The following is a 27,349-nucleotide window of genomic DNA, read 5'->3' on the forward strand; positions in this document are numbered from 1 at the left end:
CTCAGCTCCACTTCTGACCCAGAAAAGCCAACCAGCAGTGGATAATCCTGGGGTCACTAACTGGGTACCACTGGCAGGTGTTTGAATCCCAGATTAAGGTTCCTGCCTTTTCCCTCACACCCAGGAGAGCTACCTGGGTGTTCCCACCTAACCCTGAAGGAACATTATCCACCGACCTTGGTGTTCCATGGCTCTTCCCCTCCCTGATGGATCAGGACTGTGACCATCACTGACCCATGGACATGCAAACTGCACCAACCAAACCTCAGTGCTGGATCCACATGGGGTGAGATCTTTCTACTTTGATGCTTCCTTTCTCTTTCTTTCTTTCCCTTCCCTTTCAGAAGTGTTATTGTTATGCCTTTATGTTGCTATATTAATATAGATAATAACCAAACTGACTCCATCCCTGCTTTCCACTTTAACTGAATCGTTCTAAAATAAACCCTACATATATATATGTGCATATATACACACACACACACATATATATATATTTACAGACACTGTTTGTTCATTGTGGTTTCACTCTAATCCCACAGGATGTATTTAGAGAACCTGAGCTCCCCTCCCCTGCAGGGGCAGTAACAGCTCAGGTGTGTTCATGCTGTGACTCACCAGCCACTTCACCTGTGTCCAGACACAATTCTTAGTTTAACTGCAAAGTTCATGCAAATGACTGAGCAGAATTAACTTTGCGTGTCAAATTTCACAATCTAACTCCCTTTGCAGCACAAACATGAATGCCGTTTTTAACAAAACCAGAATTCAGTAAACTCTGTTCACTCAGCAGAGATGAGCCTAAATCCCTCACCCCTGTTGGGCCTCTGACATCACTGGTCTTGCTCTGGAAAAGGCAGATGGAGACAGAGAGCAGCTGAAGAGCCACTCCCAGTTCTGGGGCAGGACGGGGGATCTGATTACTGACAATACCTTTCTCTCATGCTGCAGTTTCCGAGCTCCAGTCTGTGCTGTAAGTTCAGTTTAACTCTGCCTTGTGACACCAGTGTTGCTCTGCTGGAGTTTCTGAATCAGTGCAGCTGCATTTGCTTTACGGCAGCTGCTCCAAGAGCCACTTCTTGCCTCCCTGCACTTCAGTTTGCGTAAAACAAGGGTGGGAACCCAACTGGGACTGTCTGGGAGAGCCAGGCCTTGTCCAGCCCCACTCCCAAGACATCCACCCCAAGAGTGCAGTAAACTTTATCCTGAACTCTAGGTACTGTCAGAGGTATAATGTATAAGGTCTTAATCTCAGGTCTCCTTTTTAAGGAGAAAAATGTACACTAACCGTTGTTCCCAGTGGGTTTTGTAGTTATACATTTAGTTGATTTAGTGGAGAAAACAAAAAAAAGCACCCAAACTCTATTTAGCAACAATTTTTACCAGCTTAAGCTTTACCTGGCACTGTATTTACACTACCACTCAGCTCACAAGACAGCATATGTTGGGCCAGAGAGGGAGAAAACCCTCTTGCGATTAAGGGATTTTTTTTTTTCCATGCAGTCAATTTATTTTTTTTAAATATATTTTAGTATTTTTGTTGCCATACAAAAACTATCTGAAGACTTCACCGGGACTGCACAGTAAACCACAGGGCACGTTTGTTCTACCTGTGCTGCAGAGAGTAAAGGCAAGGCTAATAAATAGCTGCACTGCTGTGGGTGGAGGGCTGTGCTGTGTTCACTGGGCAGCAGTGGGGTCCTCCTCAGCCCCCGAGAGGTGCATGAACAGCTCCCCCAGCTCCGTGACCTGGTCCGTGCCCGGCGCCGCCCGGCTCTCCCTGTCCTCGATAAAGTCCCACAGACGCACCGAGTTGAAGAACTGCAACAGAGAGAGATGTGCCTGAGCAGGAACCAGCCCCAGAGCTGAACTCTGCCCTGGCAGCCCTTCCTCAGCAGAACAGCCCCGAGTTGGCATTGCAGAGCTGGGTTTGTGTGGTGAGCTCAGGGTGACGACCCCTCTCTGCACAAAGGGGGGAGTGGACACAGCCAGCACCAACTGCAGGCCAGGATGAGTTTATGAGGAGGCTTTAAACCTTTTTAGCTGCCCTTAGGGCCAGCTCTGTGCAGGCACATGACATGAGCTTTTAGCAGTGTGGCTGAAAGCTGTAAGGGCAGAATTGCTGCGAGGAAAGGTGTGCCCTGAGAAGGACTAGCTGAAAAAATAAAGCAAATATTTTGCTGTTAAATGAGGTGCGTTTTCCTTCCCCTAAGAACAAACCTTTGCCCCAAGGGGCAGTGAGAGATGCTTTTTCCACTTGTCCTGCAGGGCACAGCACATTCCCAGCAGCCCCTGCTCCCCGCAGGGGGTGCCAGAGCAGTGCCCCAGCGTTGCTCACCCGCACTGTGCCCTCGGAGCTCAGCTGTTTGCGGGGTTTCTCGGGCTCGGCGCGGGTGCCGTCGGGGTACGCGTGGAGGTACAGACACTTCCCGCCAAAGGGGCACGTCCCCTTCCCTTGCTCAAAGTACTTGCAGGGCTTTTTCCTGATTCAATGAGAAGAGAGAGTTACTGCCTCCAGCTGGGGGAGGAAGGAGCTGCAGCTCAGTCCCCAGGCTCAGCCTTAGTGATGCTCCAGTTCTCACACCCAGAGCTTTGGCCTCCCCTTCCCTCAGAGCAGCCAAAACAGAGGGCAGAGATCACTGAAAGCAAACAAACACATAAAAAACCAGCATCGTAAATCAAACAGACAGTTTCCTTTTAAGCTGTGGAAAGTGAAGGATGTTCAAAGAGCACCACAATGGGCCAATCCATTGCTGTTTTTCTAGGATATCTTTTCTCCTGCCTTTTTTACCACTACATTTTTAAGAACCAGTTCCCCTTCTCATCTCCTTTGACAATTCTTTGTTAATTTATGTTTCCTTATCTTTGTTGTTCAGCCAAGGTGTCCAGGCTGCACAGCAACTTGTCACAGGGTTGATCTTTGCACAGTTTGTACAACAGTAACTGGGGGGGCGGGATTGTTCTACAATGAAAACAGCTGAAGAGGAAACTACAGGGAAAATGCAACAGAACTTGTTAATATGAAAATAGTGATGGAACTGATTCCTAAGACATAGATACAGTCTATCCAATAGCAACTACATGGAGCACAAAGATCAACCCTAACAAACAGAATACCCAAACACTCAAACAGGTTTTTTCAAACTTCCAGGTTTCTTGGTCTGACTTTTTCATCCTGTGTTGGCCTGACCCAGCTCTTGGCTTAGACTCCACTTCAGCAGCATCTTATTAGCATTTTTTCATTCCACCAACACCAAATCCTCAAATTAAACTAACTGCCAAGAGCTCTATCCATAGAATTTCTGTACCAAAGACATTTTACCCATAACCTGTAATATATTAGTCTTAGCTGAGCACTTCAGCAAAGCCTCTTTCTACACTCTCTCCTATACAACGGTTGACAAGAGTCAAACTTGACTTCCAAGACCACCTACACCTCTACTGCAGTGGCACAAAGGCTGACCTTGCTGGGAACAGGGCTGTTTAAAAACTGTGCTGAGGCTCTGGAGCACAACTGACCACCTCAATCCAAAGTCTTTAGGAGCTAAAATAAACCAAACAGGTTTGATTGAAAACAACCCCTACCTGAAGCACTGCAGTTTAAGTGCTTAATTTCATTCAAATATGTTGCCTACTAGAAGACAAGATGCTAGGTTAAGTGTTTCATGGAGCAGCACTGCTTTCAACTCTTCTGCTGAGCTCCACGGGTCTTCAAGCAGCTGAGAAGCTGCAGCCACAGTAAGATGGGTCTAAATAAGGCCCATTTTTTCCTGTACTCCTGTTTGAAGGTGGATACACATCACAGAATAAAGCTGCAAACCATCAGCAAAACAGACCAAGCTCACTGGGGTCAGGCCCAGCTCTGCCTGGTCACCCTAAAAACAGGGAGCAGGAGATAAGAAATGGTATCTCCCTGCTCTGTGAACCACACAGCCCTCACACATCCCAGGCAAGCACAGCTCTGCAGAGCCGCTCTAGCACTGCCCTCTCCCTGTGCTCCCAGTATCCCTGCTGGACAATATAAGGAATGCAGTCCTGGAGTATCTGCCGTTTCCAGCAAACATTACAAAAGCTCCATGAATTTTTATCCCATATTGCAGGAGACTATTACATTTTCCTTCCCCGTTTGTTCTCAGTAACCAACAACATTCCAGGCGATTGTGTCTGAGCGATAAACAGAAGCCACGTAAAGCCAATTCTGGCAAGTGAACTGAAATAACTTCAACACTTCAGAGCACAGTGAGGTTGAATAATTCCTGATCTACAATTACAGGCCAGACCCTTTCATGGCAGCCACAAAGTTAAGCAGAGGAGTGAGCAGAGATCGGGAGTTCTCTGCACAATGGGCTGGAATTACATGAAGTTTAGAAATGCAGGCTCAGTGACTGACTGACCCTTGGTGCATCTAAAGAACAACACACAGAGTATATGTTACTGAACTTACCCCACTCCCTGCTTAAAGGCTTCAATCAGCTCATTCTTCTTCTCCTGCTCCTCCACCCAGTACACACTGGGAATGACAAACTCGGAGATCACTCGGCACTCGGGGCACGACCTGAACAAAACAGTTCAGGCATCAGCCTGTTACCTCTGCTGCTCCCAGGAGGGACACCCTCCCAGGAGGGACACCCTCCCTACACATGCCAGCAGCAGCGTTTTCCGAGGGAGGGGGCTGGTCTGTCACTCTGAGGCAGCAGCTCCTCCTCCCACGTTAGCACAGCACACTTTGGGGTGCATTGCTTTGGAGTTTCACTTGAAATCATCCAGCTCAGTGCAGTCAGGGCTCCTGTTTGGTTCTGGACTTGAACAAAAGCAACAGGTATTTCCTCAATGCACAGAAACCTGTATTTGCCAATCCCAGCAGATCAGCAGAAACAAACTGTCACTGCTCTGTGAGTGCTGCAGCCCTCCTGCAGCAGGAAGCCAAACCAGAGGAGAAACACAAATGAAGGTGTCTCAGCCTTTGGAAATGCAATGAGCTGACATTCACTTCAACGAAAGTTGTAGTAAAAGTTGTGCAGAAAAGTCTATTTTGGCAGAAGAATGAAAATATTTCCCATCTTTTCCTCAGCGTGTTTGTAACTTAAGAGAGAGATGCTCAAAAAAGGAAACTGATTGGATGTTTTAAATTCTCTCACCTGAGGAGGAACATGTTTGGAATACATTTTTTATTGAGCTAGAAGATGAAGGCATTTACTCAGACACAGATAAAGTTGTGATTAGTGGGACCTTTACCTGGAGTAAGCCACAATTTAGAGAAAAGTCCCATAATGAAGCACCTACATAGGAAAAGGAGTTGCTGTTCTTGCACACAGGTCACTGTGAGGGGCAGAAGTTAACAAGGTCCCAGCTGCTCCGGAGCCCCCATGTCTGCACTCTGCCCCAACAACATGGACAGGGCCGACCTTTTCCCACATAGGGCCAGAGCATTAAGTGAACTGTTACCCAAGGACACCCCAAGTGTCCTGCTGCTCTTGCAGACAGCTCTCATAGCCAAGTCCTGGGACTGGCCAGCCCTTGAGTTCTCTGCTCATATTTCCAGCTCCAGAATCCCCGCTCAGCAGTTTCCTTTGAAAGCCCCTCAGTGGCAGGGCCCAGGAGAACACTCACTTGATGATGGGGTTCTCAAACTGCTTGGCACATCTCCACTGCCGGATGCAGGACAGGCAGTAGGTGTGGGTGCAGTTGGACAGGATCCCAAACCTCCTCTCCGAGGCTGATGGTTTCTCGTACACCACCTCCATGCAGATGGAACACACCTTGTCCTGGCTGGCCTGGAAGGCAAAGGCCTTCTCCATGTCATGCTCAAACGTGGCCATGCACATCTATGGGGGACAGAGGTCAGTGTCAGTGCACTCCCTGCCAGGCTGGGACAGAAGTGTCTGAGGAAAGGGTCTGTGACAGCAAAAACACACAACATTCACTAAGGGCATCACTCCTACCCATCATCATTTCATTTCAAGAACATTAAATCCAATCACTTATTTCAGCCTTCAATGTTCTCTGCAGCTTCAGAACTGTCAGAAATAAGGATGCCTGAGCACTCTTCATTTACCCCTTTCTGTATCTCTCATGGAACAGGTATTGAATCATTTAATGCTTCAAACGCCTCCAAAAAACATCACACTGAGGGTCCAGAACAAGTGCCACACTCAGGTTGTTACTCTGAATATTATTAAGGCCACATTCACTCACTGGATATTAAGTTTTACGCAGTTAAGGCATTAGGCTCTTATTTGAGGCTTTCCTCCAGCACTTCTCATCCCCACAGTGACAATCCATAACCACAAGGTGAGCTGCTGCTCATACCTGCACAGTTTTACCTCTTTGCTTTTCAAAGGTCTCAGGGCTTGAAAAGTAATATAAATTTACAAGACTTCAAACTATAATCATAATGACAAAGGACACAAAATAATTCCCCATTAGTAGCACATCTGACTAGTGCAGCTCCTCATCCAGCACACAGCTCTGCTTCTGAGAGCATCAGTACCTGGACACTGACCCAGGCACCAAGCAACTCCTGGGAAGAGGGAGCATTCCTGCAGCAGCACATCTCAAAAGTACACACAGAGTGCACAAACCCTGAGCTTTTTAACCCCTTAGATTCTGCTCCTGCTCCTCGCTAGCCCTGATGTAAACCTGGTAGCCAGGAAGAGGAACGAGCAACCCTTCAGCCCATTCTTACCCAGCCAATGCCTCACCAGTGCCTGGAAGTTCAGTCCCAAAATCTTTGTGCTCCCTCCCATGTGTCCCCACTTGCCTGTGCCCTGGGTCCAGCCCCAGCCAGGAGCAGGTGCCAAGCTGCCCCAGCAGGGCCATCCCAGAGCACAGCAGCCCCAGTTCCTGTCCCAGTGTCTGTGACGTGCACCGAGGCACCAGCTGACCCGCAACGGGCATTCTGGCAGAGTTTCAGTGTGCTGGGAGAGGGTTGCAGGCCAGTCTCTGACAGGGATGGACCAGGAAAAAACGAGGTGATTCCTGCATCACTGCTCCCAGTTAAGCCCCAGATGCTTGAACACGCCACTATTAGAACCATTCTCTTGCTGGATAAGCAATATAAGGGCAGCTCTTTGGGACTGGCTCTGCTACAAAACACTGTAGAGCCAACACCCAGCCCTGCAGTGAGCCAGGCCCCCCAGGGTGCCCTGTCCTTACCATCTCGTGGGCCCTCCTCTGCTCGGGGTCGTGGGGGTGCAGCACGTGGAGGCCGCAGATGTCACACAGGTCCCCGTGCAGGTACGGGCAGCGCTCCCCGACGGGGCACGGCCCCCGGGCCGAGTAGGGGCACAGCTGCCCCCCGGCCCCGCAGGGCACCTCGGGCCCGGGCTCTGCCAGCCCACTGCAGATGGCCTCCAGGTACGAGTGGGGCTTCACCTCCAGGCTCTCCGCGGGCTCACTGCAGCTCCCCCCGTCGACCCCCGGCGGTGGCTTCTCCTCTCCTGAGCCGCACAGATCTGAAGGGACAGACACAGGCACTGCAAGGCCCAGGGCACTCCACAGCCTCTCCTTCCCAGGAGCAACAGCTGCGTTTGCTTTCTTAAAATTTTCTTCTCAATGAAATCTCATCTCTAAGCCCCTTCTGCTCACAAATCACAGGAACGTTCCCAAATTACCTACTGAAAAGTTCAGTTGTAAGATTTCTTCAGCTGCTTTCTGTTTACAAATAGACTAAAAAAATCACAGAATCATTTAGGCTGGAAAATACGTGAGACCATGCAGTCCACCCTGTACCCGATGCCCACCTTGTCCCCCAGCCCAGAGCACTGAGTGCCACGTCCAGTCCTTCCTCGGACACCTCCAGGGATGGGGACTCCAAACCTCCCTGGGCAGCCCCTGCCAGTGCCTGACCACCCCTTCCAGGAAGAAATTCCCCCTGATGTCCGACCTGACCCTCCCTGGCACAGCTCGAGGCCGTTTCCTCTTGTCCTGTTGCTCATTGTCTGGGAGCAGAGCCGGACACCCCCAGGCTCCACCCTCCCATCAGGGTGGACAAAATCCCTCAGGGAGCTCAAAGCCAGTCCCCCCACTGGAAGGGAGGACAGGCACGAGTGTTCCGAGGCAGGAGACTCCATCGGGCAGGAATTCTCTGTAGCTGGCCATGGAACTCAAATAATCAGAGGACACCCCCCTCCCTGCCGCCCAGCCCCAAGGACAAGCACGGCCCCCTCCTACTCACTCCTGTCCCTGAGCACCAGCGTCCTCTTCTCCCTCCTGCTCCGGGTACCGGGGCCGTGCTCCGGGGGCTGCCGGGGGCTCAGGGGGGCAGCGGGGGGAGGCGGGGCCGCGGCCCCGCCCGGGGCCGGGAGCTTCACGTGGTCGTACCTGTGACAGAGAAGGGGGTCACAGCCAGCACAGGTGCTGAGGACAAGCACAAGGGCAGCTCAGGACCGTGTCCAAGGGGCTGAGCCTCCGGCAGGGTCCCAGCTGCGTGTGTCCCTCTCCAGGGGCACCGCTGGCCCTGCACTGGCCATGGCGAGTGGATCTTGTCACCCCCACATCTCTCCACTCCCCAGGCAAGCAGCACTGGCCCTGTGCAGGAAGGAGCCACAGTTCAGCACCTCCTGCAGGCAGCAGCACCCAGACCTTGTATTTCCCCACCACGGGAGAGGATGTGGAATCTCCACACTTCTGAGTTCCTGAAGGACTCAAAACGTCCAGTAAAACTATGGAAACACCCTCCAGCAGCAGAGCAGGAACACCCCGGGCAGTAAAGGGGCTGGTCCAGTAAAGCCATGGTCATACCCAAATGCTACAATATTTTTCATGGGAACAAAAATATTGCCCATCTCTGATTCTGGTGCTGTGCTGAGGACCTGCAATGCCCACAGATACTGAGTGCCCAAACTCCAGCAAAACAGCTGGATCAGAACCAACCCCACTTTGCAGCCTTAGAAGTGACACAGCCCCCAGCCACATCCCACACAATTCCAGGGCAGCTGATGGGAGCTGTGGGAATCACTGGTGTCCAGCCCCCAATCCTGTCTGGCACATGAACCAGGCAAAGGGAGGGAACTCTACAGAGAGATCCCTCTCCCAGGTGCAGGCACCTCTGGGAAGGAGCCCTGGGGCACACCCCTGCTGTACCAATGTACCAACATCAGCCCCTGCACTGTATTTCCCAGAGCATTCCTCAGGGAGTTTTAACACAAAGGCTCCAGGAAAAGGTGTGGAACTGCTCAGCTTTCCAAGGGGGTATGAGGAGGGGGCTCCGAGGCAGAGCTGGAATCCCAGGAATTGTAACTGGGATGTATGTAGAGGTGGCTCGAGCACAGCAGCTCCCAGGCTCTCCAGGGACATGGAGCCAGCCCTGCTGCCAGAGGCCATTCCATGTGCAGCTGCAGCCCTGCTTTGGGCATCCAACAGCTCTTCCTGCGGGGAGAACTGGATGAAAAACACACCTGAAACCTCAAGTTTCACTTCTACAGAGTAAAACAATTGCTGAAGCCACACCAGAGCACAACTGTACTGCTGGATCCAAAAGCTGGTTGTGGCTGTGGCAAAGCTCGCGTTCAGTGACTGGTTTAACTGCCCTCGTGCTCCTGTCCCCGCTGTGCCCCCCAGGGTGTGGGGTGGGCAGGAGCGGTGCAGGGAGCCCGCCGTGCCGTGTTACCTGCAGCGGGAGCCGTAGGCGCACTGCCCCCGCTGGTAGTACTTGCAGACGGTGGAGGACTTGCTGGTGGACAGATCGTGTGAGAACAGGCACTTGCTCCCCTCCCGACACACTCCCTGCAGGAAATACCTGTGGGGGAGGAGACGGCTCAGGGCGGGCCCTTCTGGAGGGACAGCGTAGAGCACCCCGGTTTGGTTAGGTTTGGTTTTCCTAACAAGATCACGGAGGTTTGAAAAGCCCCCCCAGACCAGCGAGTCCCCCCTGTGCCCGATCCCCGCCTTGTCCCCCAGCCCAGGGCACTGAGTGCCTTGGACACCTCCAGGGGTGCGGGCTCCAAACCCCTTGGGCAGCCCCTGCTAATGCCGGGCCACTCTTTCTGTGGAGAAACCCCCCGGTCACTCGGACGGGCCTTCCCGCCCCAACCTCGCTGCTTTCCCGGTACCACGCCGGGGGAGGCGGGACAGGGCCGGGGGTGAGGGGGTGTGAGGGGCGAGACGGGGGGTGAGAGGAGTGAGGAGAGTAAAAGGAGGTGTTGGGTTGTGAGCGAGTTCCAGGGGCTGTGGGGGAGTGTCGGGGTGTGAGGGGGGTTCGAGGGGGTGAAGAGTGTTTTAGGGGTGTGAGGGGGAGCGAAGTTGTGAGGGGAGTGTGGGTGTGTGAGGGGCTGAGGGAGTGCTCTGAGGGGGACCCGGGGGGTGTCCGTCCGGGCCGGGCCGGGCCGGGCTGGGGAGGCTCAGTTCCGTGCGGGGGCTCCGCCCGGGCCGTGTCCGCGTGTCCGTGCCTGTCTGTCCGTCCCCCCTCTCACCTGCACGTCACCTGCTTGGTGCTCATGGTGCCGCCGCTCTGCTCGCCCGGCTGGCTCCCCGCGCTGCGCACGCGGGTTCCGCGGGACGGGGGGCGTGGCGGTTGCTCGACCCCGCCGCCACTGTGCGGTTGTTCCCGCCCGGACGCTTTAGGCGGAGGCGCGGGGCAATGGCGCTGCTGCGCGTGCGCCACTGTCGCGCGCTCCTGTACTGCCGGCGCGCGCCCCCGCAATGCCCCGCGTGCGGGGGGGCCTTGGGGGCCGGCGGGCTGCCCTCGGCGCCGGTCCGGCTGAACTGCCCCTTCCGGCACGGGCACGGACAGCCCCGCGCGTTCCTCGTCAGGCCCACCCGAGGGTCCTTCCTGCGGTGACCGCCAGGGGGCGCGAGGGAGCCGGGGGGGGGGAAGGCCGAGGGAGGTCAGGGAATGGGAATGGGAATGGGAATGGGAATGGGAATGGGAATGGGCAGGGAATGGGCAGGGCTGACCCCTCCGGAGCGGAGCTGCCGTGCCCGGGTGTCCCTGCAGCCCTGCCCCCCACCCGCATGCTGGGATGTTCCCGAGGGACGAGCTCTCATCCAACACTCTGCTCCTGTTCCAGGGGGTACGACGGGAGCTCCGACCTGCACGTGGGGATCACCGACTCCCGGGGTAAGGACACCGTGTGCCCAGAGCCGCCCCCTCACCCCCTGTGCTCCTGGGGCCGGCCCAGCTGGGAGCATCCCGGGCCTGGCACAGCTTTGCTGAGAAGCCCTAGGGGGGCTCCAGGGACCAGAGCTGGGAGCTCTGCTGGGCTCCTCCAGGAGAGGGTCATGGAGACCCTGGAAACATCCCAACCCCAAGCATCTATCCCACCTTGCAGCAGACACAGCTCCAGTGAAATCATATCCCACATTCCACATGGCACTGGATGGAATGGACAGGTGCCTTCCACCCTGACACAGGGAAAGGAAAAGCCAGGCCTACTTTAAAGAAGTTACAATGAATTAAATATGGTTTTTGGTAGTTCTAAAAATGCCCCTAATTAAAAACAAACATTTTAAAAGCCATGTTAAAAATCCTACTGAGTTATCCGCAGAGTAGGCCCAGCCTGCAAAATGTCACCTCAGGTGTTTAATTAATATAAAGATGGTCTAATTTGGGGGTTAAAAATGAAGTCTGGTTGTGCTTAAGTTGCTCTCTTGTTACCAAAAGGCATCTGAAACTCAGAGCAGGTTTTTGGTGGAAGCCGGGCCTGCAGTTCCTACTGGGCACTGATGGCAAGCTGTGGTGTAACCAGCCTAAGAAAGAACAGGATTATGGAAAACTCATAGCTTTCATCCCAAAACATAACCCCTGAAAGGCTGTTTGTGCAGTGCCAGCCTGTTGTGTGTTGCAGGGGTGGTGTACAACTATGACCAGGAGGGTGTGCACAGGGCCCACTCGGGGTGGGAGCAGTGCATCTCCATCCCCCTGGTCCAGCCACACATGGTGGAGCTCCTGCAGCAGTGGGATAACCTCCTGGAGGAATTTTCCGAGGGAGAAGCCTGGCTTCCTCACAGGTATGTGGCTTGAAATGTGGGTGTAAAGGAGTTTTTAGTCTGGGATGATAAATGGGGCTGGACCCCAGGGCACTTGTGGGTCATCCAGATCCTTGTGCTCCTTCAGAACACACATTTCCAAGGCTGGACAACCCTGTTAGCCTGTCCTGAACCTCCCTGGCCTGGTTAAACACAGCATTCTTCAGTTTTAAGTACAAACTTATGTGCTGGAACGTGAAAGCTCTAAAATGAGTTTATTTCAGGGAATTTTGCATGAAACCCCCAGTTTAATGAAACGTCACCTACCTGCTGCTCAGTACAAAGGGCCAGGTGCCATTCTGGGATTATTTTTCAAGGTTTCTGCAGTTTTAGGTGTATTTGCATTTAAAGGCTGACCACGCTGGGATTCTTGCCCAGATCTGACACCCAGGTGACATTCTGGTTGTCAGTGGTGAGAAATGGGCAGCAGGCTCATTTCCAGCTCTTCCACCTGGTCCATAACATTGCTCTGGATGGGTAAATACAGAAAGGCATCCTCACCCTTTGAACTAAGCTGGTGTGTCCCACCAAGAATATGCAGCCCTGAAGTGAATGCCCAGGTCGGACATGCCCTGTCACATCCCCACACAGCAGCTCTCCAGGGAAAGCCCTGGGACTGTCCCTGGGAACAGCCCAAGTAACACACAGCCTGCCTGGGCGCTGGGGGTGTGTCACTTCACAGAGCCATAATAGAAAAGAAAACCCCCCACACCAAATCAAAAGCATTTTTTAGCAATTCTGTACATGCTGACTATAAATTTCAGACCTCATCCATCATCTCCCCAGACCAGGAGATGGAAGACTTTGATTTGGAATAGAATTTTTAGATGTTTACAGGACTTGTAAAGCCAACAGGATTTGTGTTACTTTTACAATTCCCAGTGCCTTAACAGGAATACTAAAATTGGCTTGGTGTCAAAAAACCTCACTGGCAGAAGGCAGACAGATGTTTTCATCTCTTCTACGAGCTTTTCTTCACTTTTCTACCATCTCCTGACACAGTGACCTACTTTTTCCACAACTAGACCAGTAACCACTGAACTGCTGAAAACTCTTTTAATTACCTCCTCTGGTTTTCAATGGACAGGAACTGCACTAAACTAATCCTGTAACTCCTCTGGGTTCAGGCTGAGCCTAGTTCTGATTTTCTTGATTGCTTGTCATTTACTGGAGGACAATGTAGAACAGCTGCAAAGAACTGCAGCCACAGCCAGGACCAACAGCACCTGCAGTGACTGAGAGGAGCTGGCTCTCTTGTCTGGATCCAAAGACACTCTTCCCAAAAAGGAGGAGCTGAGCTTTGTTACTGAACAGGAGCTCACAGGTCACCTCAGGTGCCCTGAAACCAGGAGAGCTTTGAAGAGAAGAGTGAGCTCTGCTGAGCTGGGCTCAGGGTCACTTTTCATAGCCACAGTCCTCAGATCTTGCAGAAACCCCCAGGGCTGACAGGGAATCCTCCCAGAGACTCCCTGTGACAGCACAGACCATGGAGCCACTAAGAGCATGAGGCAAGGAATAGGTCACAGGGCTGGGGAGAACAAGGGACAGGGGTCAGGCACTTATGGGAGCAGCCTGAGGGTGAGGCAGGTGGCAAACAGGAGTCTGAGCAAATGCAGTTACACAGGAACAGGGGGAAATGCAGCACAGTGTGGTGAGAGAGTGGAGTAAATGCAATCATTGAAGCTGTTAGTGGCCAACATGAAACATTTGGGAGAACCCAAGGAACATTCTGACAGTGACCAGATAAGTGCTGTAATGTCCTAGGACAGGGTAGCAGGTAGGTTAAAAAAAGAGGAAAAATAAGGCAAAAGCATTTTAAATGGCTGTCACTCCTGTTCCATTAGCATTTCTATCCAGAGTTCCTGGGTTGGAAAGTATAGCTGGTGATGAATGGAATATATTTAACCATCAGCATGAGGGGAAGCTGGGGATGGTTCCTGGGGAGTTCTTGGCTCTGTGGTAACTCTATTAAGGAGATGTTTTCCCCAGGTATGACGAGCAGGAGCACAACTGCTACACATTTGCCCTGGCCTTCATCAACCACGTCCTGAGCAGGCAGGGGAAACAGCCCCTGAGCAAGGGGGAGTTCACAGAGAGGTTCGTGCTCCCCCAGAGCAGAAGAGCCTCCAGGTACCTCACCCTGCACCAGGAGCTGGCACACAGGGACTGCTACATCGTGCCCCTGCCCGAGGGAGGACAGAGCAGCAGTGCTGAGCATGATGAGCTGCTGTACTGAATCAGCTGCAGCAGGAAACAGGGAAAAGCCTTAAGGCTCCAGATCTCAGCGGTTAAGGTGCAGGATCTAATTAGTTAAAAACACAGTTAATTTTAACCTGAAGGATACTGACCTTGTTCATTTGAGTGAAATGATGTATCTATGATGTACACACTACAGAGAGTTTCTGTGGCAACTATTCATATGCAAAAATGTTTTCTTATTTACATTCACTGTGTGCTCTGCAAGGACACTTCCTACCAGAAATCAAGACTGCTGTGTAATTAAGGGTTTTAGCAAATGAACTATTGTATCTTCAGCCATAGCAAACCAAAATGGTTTTTTTCCTGTCACATTTGATTATTGACGAATGAAAAAAGGGAATATGTGCTTCTGTGCTGCTGAAATCCAAATGCAGATTCACTACCTGCAAAGTTATTTTCCTCTGATTACTAATAAATATAACAACAAAGAAATCTATCCTCTTTGCCAGATACATCTAGTTTTCAATTTGCATTTTGCACGTTTATTCTTCAAGACAGATGCTTAGTATGAAGAGATATTTTAGTGTCTTATCTGTTAGTAGTTGTAATAATCAACAGACTCCTCAGAATTTATCTTGGAGTTAAAACTACAGAAAAAAAAAATTTGAGGTAAAATGACAAAGTTCCTCCAACAGCACTTTTACCTGTTGTGCATTACACAGAATGTATGCTGAGCTCAAAACTGGGCAGTCCAGAACTTTGTGGAATTTCACTTCACTTACATTCTAGTTTAAGAAAATAATTTCAACTTTTTTCCCTTCTAATTTTTTCTGAAGTAAGCTGGTTTTGGTCTAGCTGCAACTCTTGTTTTCTCAGAGATGGAGAAGCGTTCATGAATGTTTGGGGGTTTGTTTACCCTTTTGTACACACAGACCCCATTAACCCTGTCCCCCCCTGCTCTGCAGCTGCACACACCACATACACCACACTTCACACACCTCCCCCTCCGTGTTCTTCCACTTCTTGCCAAACTTAAAACACCCACAGCACGAGTAGGGACAACCAGCTTGAAATGCACTGTCCTGCTGCTGTTGGAGACCTGTCCACCCCCTCCAGGGCACAGCACAATCCCTCAGCCAGGATTTGGTTCACAAACAAATCCTGGTGTGCTGTTTCTGAGGCAGAATCCTCACTGCATTTAAGTACTGTATGTTAGGTGGTAAATTATAAATACAGTGGCAAATGATACAACTAAGTTATTTGATCCACCAGCACTGAAGCATGAAGTACAGTCCTCTGCAGCTTGAAATAAAATACCTTGACCCCTACACCTAACACCTCCACACCTGTTCAGCTTGAAAAAGCTTCTATGCAATTCACATTTCATTTTACATCCTTCCAGTAGGAGTCATATTAAATGAAAGCAAAGACAGGAAGATTTTCCACTTTGAGTTGTATGGAGTTTCCAGCATTTGTGACATGGCTCTACAATCTAAACTGCCCAAATAAACATGATTGTGGGGTTGTGTTTGGTGGGAACAGGTCGAGGTGACATGATTTCTACCAGACAAGGAAAAGGTCTGGAAAGTGAAACCAGCACAAAGTTTGTCACTGCCACCAGCTCTGATGCGTCCTCACTGTTGTAGCAAACGTGTTCTCACAAAACCCGAACAGCATGGGGAAGCAGGGAAGCCTAGATGGAATTCAAATTCCTGAATGAAGCAGCAAGACTTAAAAGGCAGCACAGTTGATACTGAAACCTCCTGGCTCTGCTTGAAAGCAGCTCAGCACCTGCTGAGTTGGTTGGCTGGTTTGTTTTCCTAATGTGCCTTAGCACTAGTGAACATCAGCGTTAGGAATCTGCCTTCCAGATGATTAAATCTTGCAAAAAAAAGTTAGAAAACAGCAGGCACTAGTGTAGCAAATCTCAGCACTGTCCTATTCCTCACTCCATCCAAACTGCAGTTTATCCTCATCTGCTATATGACATGATAGGCCAGGACAGAGAGAGCTACCAGTGCAATAGGAACAAAAATAAGTGTATAAACTGTTGTAGGTTCTGGATAAAAGGGAAAAAAGCAGTGATGAACGTGAGACACACTTGCCAAGCTAGAGGCACTGAGTTCCTCCCACTGGCTCAGCAAAGCTGTGTTATTTTCTGCACAGTAAGTCATCCTCAAGAGAAGAAAGGGCCTCAGCTGGGCTGGGCATCTCGCTGGCACAGGGCAGGATGAGGCCCTTACTTTAAAGGGAAGAAAGACACCTTACCCAGATGGAGAAAGGTGCCCGACACCTCACTTTGCTGTTAGGTGCTTAACCCATAGAATTCACTAAATCCCTGCACATTCTGGGAAGAGTTCCTCAATTCTGAGCTGTGACTGTGAAAATAAGGCACTAAATCCCAGGGTCCAGGCACCCAATCACAACATGTTACAATAATCAATACTGCAACAACCAAATCTCTCCCCAAATCCAAACTCTTGCCGTTTCCTCAAGGCTATGAAGTCAGGTTTTGGTTGAGGAAAGTTACCATTGATACTCTAAAAGGTTATTTGATTCACTGTAATTACTACTGGTTTTTAAGCATTAAATTCGAGGACTGTCAAGTTTAAGCCTTCATTTCTGAAGAAATGTAGGACCCTGTGCTGAGCCTTACAATTCTCAACTCTGAAGAGGTATTCCCAGAAAACAGTCCAATCCCTCATTGCTCAGGCATTTGGCAGACATTCAGGAGTCAGACCATTCAGCTCTAACACCTTCACTTGCCAGAGAAGTAAAAATTATTTAATATTAACATTTAAAATAACAACAAATATTAATATTTAAAAAGTTAAACGTTACTAATTACTGCAGTGTAGCCACCACTCCTTTTATACTTTCATATTTTATTTTTATTTTCTGTTTTGAACTGGAACACAGCTTTAATTTTTCCTCCCCTTCATATGTATCACTGTAGCTCAGTTATGTTTTCCAATACAGCACTGTCCCCAGTAAACACAATACACCTCACTATAAATAGCATTTACACAAACCAACTGTATGTGTAGACAGGAGCTGTTCTGAGGCAATGGGTCATCATGAGATCAGGTAAAAAACAACAAGAAGTGGTTTTAAAAAAGTGACTTTTTCCTATGCAGTCAGTTAAGCTTCATCTTGCTCACTGCGCTCGCGGGAAGAAACCCAACGACTGACAATCAGTTCCTGAAATAAAACTGGAATTATTATGGAAAAAACCCCAAAGCTACAGATAATCAGTGAGGGATGGGAATTAGGTCTCTAAAATTGATGTGTATTATGTGACCACTGAGAAATTTTAGTAGATGACTGTGTTTCTTCCTGACATGAGCTGGTCTCACACATACTTCTCCCTTCATTTTTGAACAGATATTAACCTTGCAGTCTCCACAGGCACCCCCATTTCCCCATGCAAACACTTACATTGACAGTAACAGCAACATTAAACTTTAGATCAGAAGATGTGAAGTTTTTAGAGAGCCTGCAATGCCCATCTCATGCCTTGGGGCATGAAGGAATCTAATTATTTTATTGCAGCTGCACTTGAAAAATCCAAATCAAGGCAAAGAGGCAGGGACAATTCTCCCAAGGAGCTGTGGAGCTGCTCCATGGCAAAGCCACCCATGGCACAGAGAGCAGGAACTACTCACCTGGACCTTGATCCTCTTCATACACTCTGGGCTCGACATCTCCTCTGCAGTCATGTCAGAGGGTTTAATCAAATAGCAGAGCATCAGCTCCTGTTGGCAACCAGCAAACACACACCGGAATTCAAAGGGATTATGGAAGCACTGTGCTCAAAGCTCTAGCACAGAGGAAAACAAGCTTCTCTGTTCAAAAGAAAATCCTGGTAGATGGAGAAGGCTTTAAAAACAGAAGTGCATCAGGAAACAAGTGTCCCTCAGGTCTTTCTGCTGTTCCTCACACAGCTTTTAACACTCCTTCAGGCACCAGAACTTTAATAAGCTTTACAGAATTCATCTGTAAAAAGCTTTACAGATATTGACCAAGGAAACTTGTTTCCCCACTGGCAACTAAACGTGTTGTTCAGCAGAAGGATTCTCTTCCCAGCCTCACTCCAACTCCTGCTCCTGGGAGCTCAACTGTCCCGTTATCATGTTAAAGCTGTTCTAAACACTGACCTTGGAAGCATTAGCAGTTGTTCTGTTGAGCCCAGACAGGGACATCCAGCTGAGAGGTCTGCGGAGAGATCCTTGGAAATCATCATCCACCAATTCAGCAAGGACAGAGTAACTGCACAACAGAGCACAGAGTCCACTGAAAGAAATTACCATTTTAGCAAGAAGATTTAAGAACTAGAGGGTAAAAACTGGTGTTAAACAGTATGCCAGCACGGAGGCAGCAAATTGTGAAACTCCAGTCTCTTTCTACAAGGAAAAGAGAAGAAACAATGAAGTTGGGAATATGCCCAATGGCACCTGCTGTCCTCACCCTGATGTCTGGAGCATTCTCTTATGAATGCCAAGCTGACATTTTTAACCAATTTATTTTACCTCACTAGCTAATGAATAAAGACAGTTATCATCCCTTTAAAATTTCTTCTCCCAAATTACATAAGTTACCCATACCATATATTTTCCAAAGTCAGTTTTACTTATCTACTTATAAATCAAGTTACTTTCCTGAGTGCATTCATCATACAAGTGTTAAATATGCTCACTGCAACTTCTAATTTTTAATGTCTGTTACTTAAATTCAATTAAATTGTGTCATTTAGTACCTCTACTAAAAGGATTTTCACATTCCCAGTATGAATACATCCAGCAATATATTTTGAGTGATGAATACGTACTTAAAGCAGTGAGAATGTGTGAAAGAAATCTAATTTGAAACAAAGACATTTGACAGAAACAAGAATGTCAAACCTGGCATGATAGAAGGGGGGGCCTTTTCGATACAGCACTGAAATGGAAGAGAAACACCTTAGTCTGATAATCACAGAGTTCCCATCAGAGTTTAATACCAGGGTCAATCAATATTGTCAAATGGTTTCTGAGTTTTAATTACACAAGACAAAACTTCAATGCTTTTGAATCCTGCTCAGAATTAAGTTGTTCCAGCAAGAGTAGAGAGAGATGGAAGAGACAAAGAAATGCTGGAGTAGGTAAAAGATAAATCAGAAGAGCCAAAGGACAGTTTGCTGTTGCTGTGAGAAAAAGTTTGGGATGGAATTTTTCTGCAACAGATTCATGTTTTTGACATTGTATTTACAAGAGAAGCTGAGCCACTGGAGTACAAGTAAAATGACAGTAAGCCATCACATTTCTGTTCCAAACAAGTATTTTCCACAAGTTTTAGGAGAGGCACAGGTTCTTACATACTGCCCACCAGACCCTCTAAACGGTCCTTCATACAAGGGTACACAAGACTCCTCCCAGCTGGACTGATGTCACTGAGTTAAAGGGTTACATTTCCTGTCTTCCCTTTGCCGGGGGTTGTAAGAGGGGACTTTCTTTAACTAGCAGAGCTTTTCTTACACAGCTTTTCCTGTCGGGGGGGGATGAGCAGGCACTTCATTCTTGACAACCATGACTTGAAAATTATCCATTATCACCAACTGTAGTAATACCAGCTCTAAGAAGGTGCTGCACAGAAGCTCAGGACTAAGACAGAACTCCTCCAAACCTTAAACTACTCCACTTCCTTGGTCTGGCACAAATCCAAAGGCAGTGAGTGACCAAACAACAAATTCAGGCCAACACACAAATGAAAGGTGAACCAACTCATATCAATTTCTCTGTACATCAGGTGATCAACAGCAAAACCCCATCCACAACCCAGGGTGTAAGAACAGCGAGGATGAATTCAGCCAAAGCCACTCACTTTCTCAAGGATGAGCTCAGCACAACTCCCAGAATGTATAACTACATCAGCAGCATTAAAACACCTGCTGGTTTGCAGGCAATCATTAAAAAACACCTCCTTTAATGCACATTCTCCTGAAATGACAGGCTTTACTGTACCGTTTGTGTGCACATGAGCTAAATGTAGTTCTTGAACTACTTAGCAAGGGATTTTGGACAGTACTAATAATTTCTGTAAGATTAAACTCCCAATCATTAACAAAGAAACAAATCCCTTCTCCCTCTATCAAAAAAAAAAGCCCCGAGAAAAACCACCCAGAGAAACAGCCTTAGCAGTAAGTTCAGCACAAGTCCAGCTTCTATTAACTGGGATGAATGAGATCCATGGACTCTGTGAATTTGGATCTGGATTCAAACCTGTTATTGTAGGGACTGTCACGTCGACACTGCAGAGGGTGTGTTTAGAAGGGGATGGAGGCACTTGGGAAGGGAATTCCAGTGGAATCCTGCAGGAATTATTAACCTCATGAAGGCAAACAACAGGCCTCTCAAGCTGCCTCTTCAGCTACTGACTCTGGGATGGGATTTTCCACTCACATCCCAACTTTACTGACAACCCACAGTCCAATCAAAAACGTCTGTTGCCAAGGGCAGAGGCTGCTGCAGTGCTTGAATTCCCCTGTGGCACTGCAGCCCTGCCCTGCCTGAGGAGAAGGGAGGTGCAGATGCTCCAGGTGAGGAGGTACTCACAGAGGTCGGTGCCATACTTGAGCCCCACCTTGGGCACCCAGCCCCTGCTGCGGAAATAGTGATAGGCCATGTAGGTGGTCTTGAAATCAGGCTTCACCTCGCTGAACACCTCCCACAGCTGCACGATGGTCAGGGGCTCCTGCAGAGCACACACAGGGCACTGGGACTGCACAGACAGACACAGAGCACCGGGACAGCCAGACAGCAACACCACAGCACAACCAGCGCAGGCTGCTGCACACAGCGGGGGCTGCCGGCAAGGAAATACAGAATCCCTAAATACAAGACTTCCAGAAACCTGCTGCTCTATTTGGTGGATCTTTTAGCATTTCACAATCAGTCTCACAATGCCCTTATCTAAAGGAAAGGCCGATCCATCTCAAACTAGAAGCACAGGTTTCAATTATTTTGCCATGACATTAACAATAGCTTGTTATACTTGGAGATTAACACTTAAAGCTCCAAAGAATGTTGGCATCTCAGGTATTATTTCTCCCTTATTTGCCCTTCCCATGTTTCCTGCCTAAATTATAACAAAAAACCTTCCTCTGCAAAAGGACTCTGCTTAATTATATTTGTCTGGCTAAACTTAAAACTTTCAGACCGGTATTTCATAGACAGAAATACCATTACTTACAAGAAAAACTTCCCAATTACTCTGTTTGGTATTTCCTCCTCCAGAATTAACAGCATAAATTACTGCCATATTAACTAAAAATTTCAGACCAAACTGTATCCAGACTAATGGTATCCCCAGTAACCCAAAATTAATCCAATCTCTTACCTCACCATAATAAATACTTAAACATCCCAGAGCATACACCAAGAAAAAAGCCTGAAAAAATAAACAGAGTAAGTTTAACTAATATCTTGTTTCTTCCTGCGGTCTATGTTCCATGCAAGAACAAAGGCTCAAATTAATTTTATACAAGAGTCCTCATGTCACGAGACTTGTGATCATGACCTTTACATTTCAACAGATGCAGAAAAATCTACAAACTACAAACCATCTCTGCCTGTGGTGTACGTTCCTGGGGGCCCGGTGTTAAAACTAATATATTTAGAGGCAGCACAACTGAAACAGGATTTATTTAAATGTTATATTCCTGGTATTTTTACACTTAAATCACTGGTCTCTCTGCCAGTGGGATTATTCATCTAAAGCAAATGGGATTAGACCCTAAATATTTTTAACCATATCATGTAATTCTTGCAGGTTATTAAAAAGGAGTTTAATGACTAAGACAATCCAAATCCTTAGGAGACACAGGAGAGCCCTATACTTTAGAAGGAGGTATTAAATTATGTTGTAACATAGATTAATGTCTACTTTTTCAGATTAAAAGCAAACCAACTTGTACTTGGAACATACCTCTTCCAAGCTGAGCTGTAAATATTCAAAAATCCTAAATGGATTTTTTCTACATACCAGTTTCTCCTTCTTGACAAGCTACAAGAAAAAAAATTACTGTATTATTAAAACTTTTAACTGGAAAAACTACTGAATTCTGAAAACAGCACTGATGCTAGAGATTTTCTAAAAGATTGGGATACTCTTTTTCCTTACATTTCCTTGTAAACAAGCAGAGTCATCTTCAGGACATAAGCTCTCTTCTTCTTCCTCTTGCACCAACACATATTCTGGAGCATTTTCCTTTGCCTCGCCCCCCTGCCCAGCCCTTTGGTCAGGGCTCTGCTTCCCCTCACAGCCACAGAGCACAGGAGCACCACCCTTCTGGCAGGACCCTTCCTCCAGCCCTCTGGAGTCACCTTGTTCCTGTTCCTTAGAGCCACACACAGGGCCCATCCCTGCATCTCCTTCCAGACAGGCTTTCCTGGAGCCCCCGTTCTGATCCTCGGCACTCAGGGCTCCAGCACTGCCAGCATCTGCAGAAGGTTGCCTGGAAAGTTCAGTATTTTCTCTGTGTGGGCCCATTCTGTCACTAACGGTTTGTTCAGCTCCATCCTCCGTCAGCTCCAGAGGTTTGGTGTAATTTTCAAGGATTTGGGTAACTGAGCAGTCATCAAGGCCTTGCTCTTGCAAAACACTCCTGGCCCACTGAAGACGTCGCTGGTACCTGGGAAACAGGAGAAATGGGAACTTGGAGGGCATTGCATCCCTTAATTAACATTTCTAAACAGGGCCCTTAAAAGCAGAGGATTCAGCACAGTTCACAAGCAATTCTGAACACACCCCAACAACTGCTGTGCAAACACAAGTGTACCCAGTGCAATGGGGCTCCAGATTTTGGGAGGTGGGTTTGGAGGTGACACCACTGAGCATCAGGATTCTTCTCCTCCTCTGGTTTTGCCTTTTAAATTTGTGTGGCCTAAACACCACTACTGAGCCCTGCACAAGGGACTGTGTAGTTTCAAGAAGCAAGAACTTCATTGGGCAAAAAGTCCCATCTCCCATGGGAGCCCTAAACCTGAATCCCCACAAAAATGTCCTGGTAGCAGAGCTTGCAGGATTAAAATATGCAACAAGAGTTTGCATACAGAGCTCTCACACACTTCATCTATTTTACAGATAACAACTGAGAGCAGTAGCTTCAAAACTCTGTTCTAAGTACCTTTCAAAAAGCAATGACATAGCAAAAACACCAGGGTAAAAATCTTAAGCAGATGCTACCTTTTTCAACCAAAAACCTCAGAGTTATATCCCTGAGAAATAACAATAACCCTATCAGTGAGATAGCAGCTGAAAGCTGCAAATATGTCTAGTATTTTTCAATTATGATACAGTTTTTAGTGACCTTTCTGTTATTTCTCTTGGAAAGTAACATTAATATCCAGTTGAAGACATGAATCTTCCCTCTGTGCAGCTACAGGGACCTCAGGGCAGCTGTCCTTCCTCGAACCTGGACAACTCTGGGACAATACTCTTTACTTTCCTGAACAAAATCCTAAGGCAGCAATTCCAGATCAGGTAATGAAGAACTACAGAGACAATTAAATGCAAATTTCATGTGTCAACACAAACACAAGTCCCTGTGAAGCCTCATAATAAAGCTGTACAATTCAGTGCTGTACTCTTTGTTATATAAACCAGACTCCTCGTGGTCCTATGATTTAATTACCATAGAATTTGCACTTCCAGATCTCTACTGGAACAGATCATGATGCCTTTTGAGCACCAATAATCACACTTGCACTGATGCTCAGCCACTGCTGGCACATAAAGCTGTCACAAGACAGACTAATAAGAATGGCAAGTATTTCTGTGAGCAGTAGTAACTGTACTAGCACTAGCAGTAATATTGATACAGTTTTTCTTATCTAAAATCGAAGACTGAAGGAGCATAATTTTCAAATTTAAGTAAATTTTTAAAAATTATCATAAGATTGAAACAAACTGAGTAACCCACCTGCACATGCTTAACAGTTCATCTACTATTTAAGCAAAATAAAAATGTGGTCCAACACTCTGTTTTGCTAAGTGGACAAACTAGCAATGTTAATTGATAATTTATATAAAAAAAGTAAAATATTAGTGCATTATAAAAATTAAAGAGCTGCTTCAGTTTACGCTATAGCAATTCCTTAAGGAAGTGGAAGTTGTTTTAAAGAGCCTACCCCAGAAACTTGTTTTTCTCCTCCTCAGCTAAGAAACAAGTTTATTATGACTATTACGATTAATCATCCACCCTACTATGCATGTACTCCGTGTTGGCCTCTATTCAGCAATCAATACCTGCAAGATTACATGAAAAACCACACTGAATATCCCCCACTCTATTTCTAGTTCTTCTAATGTGATTTATAAATTAAATAATGAGAAAATCATCACTTATACAGCCAACAACCTGAAAACCAGAAAGAAAAAATGTAAACCAGAATAATATGTTTCCTAAAAGCACCAAGAATAAATTAAAGCAAATTAACTTACTTTTGAGATGTAATTATAGGCATGTTTGTGTTAACACCTGTACAAAGAAAAACCATACATTGTTTCATCAATATAAAGATGTTTTTGTGTGGTTTTGGTCACTGGGGTGATCTGCAGCCTGACAATTACCCCCATTCTCAGTCTTCAAAGCTATTTTGGTCCCACTTGTATTCAAGGACACAGCAGAATCAGGAAAGGTACAGAGGTAACAGCCTGCACAAGAGAACAACTAAATACACCTTTTTTTCTCCAGCCCATAAAAAGACAATGATGAAGGGATATGATAAAATCCAGTGATGCCCACTGAGACTTAACTGTCATGGGAAACATGAGCAAAAAATGACAATATAAACAACCAAGAGCAGACTGGATGTAGTTGGCCACAAGCAGATTAAAAATTTCCCTCATGATTTCATGGACACTAAAACCTACAGATTAAACCCAAGAAAAACTGGAGAGTTATCTGAAGAGAAGTCCAAGGATCCCTTTACTTACAGACTTCCCAAGGAACAACCCCAGGAAGGCAAGGAGAGTGCACTGAGGAGCTATGACACATTTCCTGTTCCTGGGTTTTTCCCAGGTATTCCCCAAGCACAAGAGAGGAGGAGAGAGAGATCCTTGTGAAGAAAAGTGAAGAACTATCAGAGGACATTTACCTTGCCACTTAGCAACCAGCAGAGAGTCTGAAATGCTGAACACCGGCCGACTTCTTGAAAGGATTCCTTTTCCAAAATAGCCCTGCAAAAGAAAGGGAAAATATCCTTATTATCTCTTAACAAACAGATGAATTTATTTCCAAATTACAATATGTGGACTGCCAAGACCAGCTGAAACACAACTAAAATTCAGCAGTATTTAAGCTTTGCCTAGAGCTTGTTTATCTGCTGGTAACTGGTCAGTATTAAACCCCTGCACTGAGAGATTTAACCAGGTATGGTGGTTTAACTGGGAGGGTGTCTGGTCTTCTCCTCAATTCTAAATATTTGTCAGGCAACATCTCCAAACAGACATTTCAAAACGAACGCAGGAGACACCACCTGTGTATTGATGCTGTGACAATGCACGATGGAAACCAAAGAGATACTACTGCACAAGAATGGTGCTGAAATGGTACTCAGGCATAAAAGGAGTAATGTAGCTTATTTTACACAGGAATAAATCACTCTGAAGCTAAAATAATTACAGAAGCATTTATAAAATATTAATATTCCAACCTCCTGGGCTTTAAACACAAGAAAACATTTTTGAGAAGCTACATAAAATGTTGAAAGGAGACATTAACAAACATGAAGGCTTTGCAGCTGTTTTTTGGGTCACAGTGTCGATTCATTCAAAATATTTATTTGCTTGGATAAGAAATACTATTCACATTTGATCCAGAATATATGTTTTGTACTGATTTCAGGAAAGAAGTGAGATACAGAGAATCATACAAGGCTGAAGGTGCAGGAAAACATAAAGGCAGCAGATTTTAATCAGTACTGTGCTTTACCTGCAATTAAAACACTAAAAAATACTGTGCAAACAGGGTGCAGCACCTTGTTATAGAGCTGTTCAATATCCTCTGGGTTCTTCACAATCACATTGTTGTTGATGATTTCAGCCTGGCACATTCTGAAATCCTTCCCACCCACATCCACAGGGAAGGGACCCTCATAAGACTCAAAAACTCTTCTTTTCCTTCTTGGGGGGTGAAAAACTGCTTCTGCCATTTCCTGATGTTAATATTTCCTCCTAAAAAGTGGAAAGAAAAGATTTAGTGGTTAGGTTTAGCGTTTTTCCATGTTTCAGCAACATTCCCTTGGCAATAACAAATTATCAGTGAATCCTCCACCATAATACAAGTTTAATTCTGAAACTCTTACACCATACAAACACAGGCACTGATGTGCTGGTGTTCTCTGTTCATCTGTGTCCCTAGACCGGGGGGGATGGTTCTCAGCCAACAGTTTATAAAGAGAACTTACAAATAAAAGATTTATAATTTTGTAAAATTTATAGATATACAACTGAATATTTATGTACAAGTTTGTATTTATGAATCTATATAATTTTAATATATCAATAAATTTATATATTAATAAATCTAGAAATTTGTGCATATATATTAATATATTTATCAATTTGCAGGTTTCTTAAAGGTCATAGAGGAAAGAGTTTACAAAGGAAACTTCAGGACATAAACTGTGAGTTTCTGTTATGCTGTGAGCGCTTCAGGAATAAAGGAGAGGAATGAGCAAAAGAGCAGAAACCACAGCACCCAAGTGCCTGAATACGGACTGTCCTGAACAGTCTGAGCCTGGGGAGCGTCTGGACAACGCTCTGAGGGACAGGGCACGACTGGTGAGTGTCCGGGCAGGGCCGAGGTTGTTCTGGACGGTGCCGGCGGGCCCCCCAGCCCGCACATTCCCTGGCTCAGGGCGGTGCTGCAGAGGGGCCGCGGCCGGGCGGGTTCTCCCCCCTGACCCGGCCCCTGTGCCGAGGGCCGCGGGTGGAGCTGCGGCTCCCGGAGCGCGGGGACCCCGCGGGGCCGCACCGGAACGGGCGGGACCCCCCGGGACCACCGCGGCAGGGCCCGCACCGGGGACGGGGGTCCCGGGGGTGTCTCCAGGGGTCCCGTCCCCCCCTCCCCGCTCTCCCCTCACGCACCGGCCCCGCCGCGCCACGGCCCGCGCGCCGCCAGCCCCGCCCCCCGCGCGTGCGC

At 47.5% G+C, this 27,349-nt stretch overlaps 3 protein-coding genes across 7 annotated transcripts; 1 reads left to right on the forward strand and 2 right to left on the reverse strand.

Annotated features, from left to right (window-relative positions):
* Positions 1-331: 331 nt before the first annotated feature.
* Positions 332-10,505, reverse strand: MKRN2 (makorin ring finger protein 2). Its single transcript, XM_027665998.1, has 8 exons — positions 10,413-10,505; positions 9,611-9,739; positions 8,177-8,322; positions 7,156-7,454; positions 5,611-5,825; positions 4,445-4,555; positions 2,339-2,483; positions 332-1,821 (listed from the first exon to the last, which is right to left on the reverse strand). Exons 1-8 carry the CDS (start codon positions 10,436-10,438, stop codon positions 1,681-1,683), a joined length of 1,212 nt encoding a protein of 403 aa, XP_027521799.1. The 5' UTR covers positions 10,439-10,505; the 3' UTR covers positions 332-1,680.
* A 74-nt stretch (positions 10,506-10,579) lies between these two features.
* MKRN2OS (MKRN2 opposite strand) lies at positions 10,580-14,662 on the forward strand. The gene is made up of 4 exons (XM_027666021.1): positions 10,580-10,776; positions 11,010-11,059; positions 11,787-11,949; positions 13,957-14,662. Exons 1-4 carry the CDS (start codon positions 10,580-10,582, stop codon positions 14,201-14,203), a joined length of 657 nt encoding a protein of 218 aa, XP_027521822.1. The 3' UTR covers positions 14,204-14,662.
* Positions 14,663-17,034: 2,372 nt separating this feature from the next.
* On the reverse strand, positions 17,035-27,338 carry TSEN2 (tRNA splicing endonuclease subunit 2). Of its 5 annotated transcripts, none has more exons than XM_027666020.1 (12): positions 27,295-27,338; positions 26,184-26,379; positions 25,302-25,383; positions 24,646-24,682; positions 22,324-22,834; positions 22,186-22,206; positions 21,541-21,591; positions 20,757-20,895; positions 19,068-19,104; positions 18,324-18,435; positions 17,832-17,921; positions 17,173-17,367 (listed from the first exon to the last, which is right to left on the reverse strand). In XM_027666020.1, exons 2-12 carry the CDS (start codon positions 26,355-26,357, stop codon positions 17,308-17,310), a joined length of 1,314 nt encoding a protein of 437 aa, XP_027521821.1. In that variant the 5' UTR covers positions 26,358-26,379; positions 27,295-27,338; the 3' UTR covers positions 17,173-17,307. The 5 variants fall into 5 exon arrangements, 4 of the variants coding, with proteins under 4 accessions (XP_027521821.1, XP_027521818.1, XP_027521820.1 ...); XM_027666017.1 differs by having other exon boundaries at positions 22,129-22,206; XM_027666019.1 differs by lacking the exon at positions 27,295-27,338 and adding an exon at positions 27,182-27,200 and having other exon boundaries at positions 22,129-22,206.
* Positions 27,339-27,349: the final 11 nt, after the last annotated feature.

Source organism: Corapipo altera, unplaced genomic scaffold (genome assembly GCF_003945725.1).
Source record: "Corapipo altera isolate COAL_440 unplaced genomic scaffold, ASM394572v1 101, whole genome shotgun sequence".
Taxonomy (NCBI): domain Eukaryota; kingdom Metazoa; phylum Chordata; class Aves; order Passeriformes; family Pipridae; genus Corapipo; species Corapipo altera.

Bases quoted from the DNA above. Each gene is read 5' to 3' on its own strand.
- MKRN2 (XM_027665998.1), bottom strand. From the start codon at position 10,438: ATGAGCACCAAGCAGGTGACGTGCAG. The intron at 9,740-10,412 runs GTGAGAGGGGGG...CCTCCCCCACAG, and splicing joins ACCAAGCAGGTGACGTGCAG to GTATTTCCTGCAGGGAGTGT. The intron at 5,826-7,155 runs GTAAGGACAGGG...TGTCCCCCATAG, and splicing joins AGAGGAGGGCCCACGAGATG to ATGTGCATGGCCACGTTTGA.
- MKRN2OS (XM_027666021.1), top strand. From the start codon at position 10,580: ATGGCGCTGCTGCGCGTGCGCCACTGTCGCGCGCTCCTGTACTGCCGG. The intron at 10,777-11,009 runs GTGACCGCCAGG...CTCCTGTTCCAG, and splicing joins ACCCGAGGGTCCTTCCTGCG to GGGGTACGACGGGAGCTCCG. The intron at 11,950-13,956 runs GTATGTGGCTTG...TGTTTTCCCCAG, and splicing joins GAAGCCTGGCTTCCTCACAG to GTATGACGAGCAGGAGCACA.
- TSEN2 (XM_027666017.1), bottom strand. From the start codon at position 26,357: ATGGCAGAAGCAGTTTTTCACCCCCCAAGAAGGAAAAGAAGAGTTTTT. The intron at 24,683-25,301 runs GTAAATGTCCTC...TTCTTTGTACAG, and splicing joins GCTGGTTGCTAAGTGGCAAG to GTGTTAACACAAACATGCCT. The intron at 22,835-24,645 runs GTAAGTTAATTT...CCTGTTTCCCAG, and splicing joins CCTATAATTACATCTCAAAA to GTACCAGCGACGTCTTCAGT.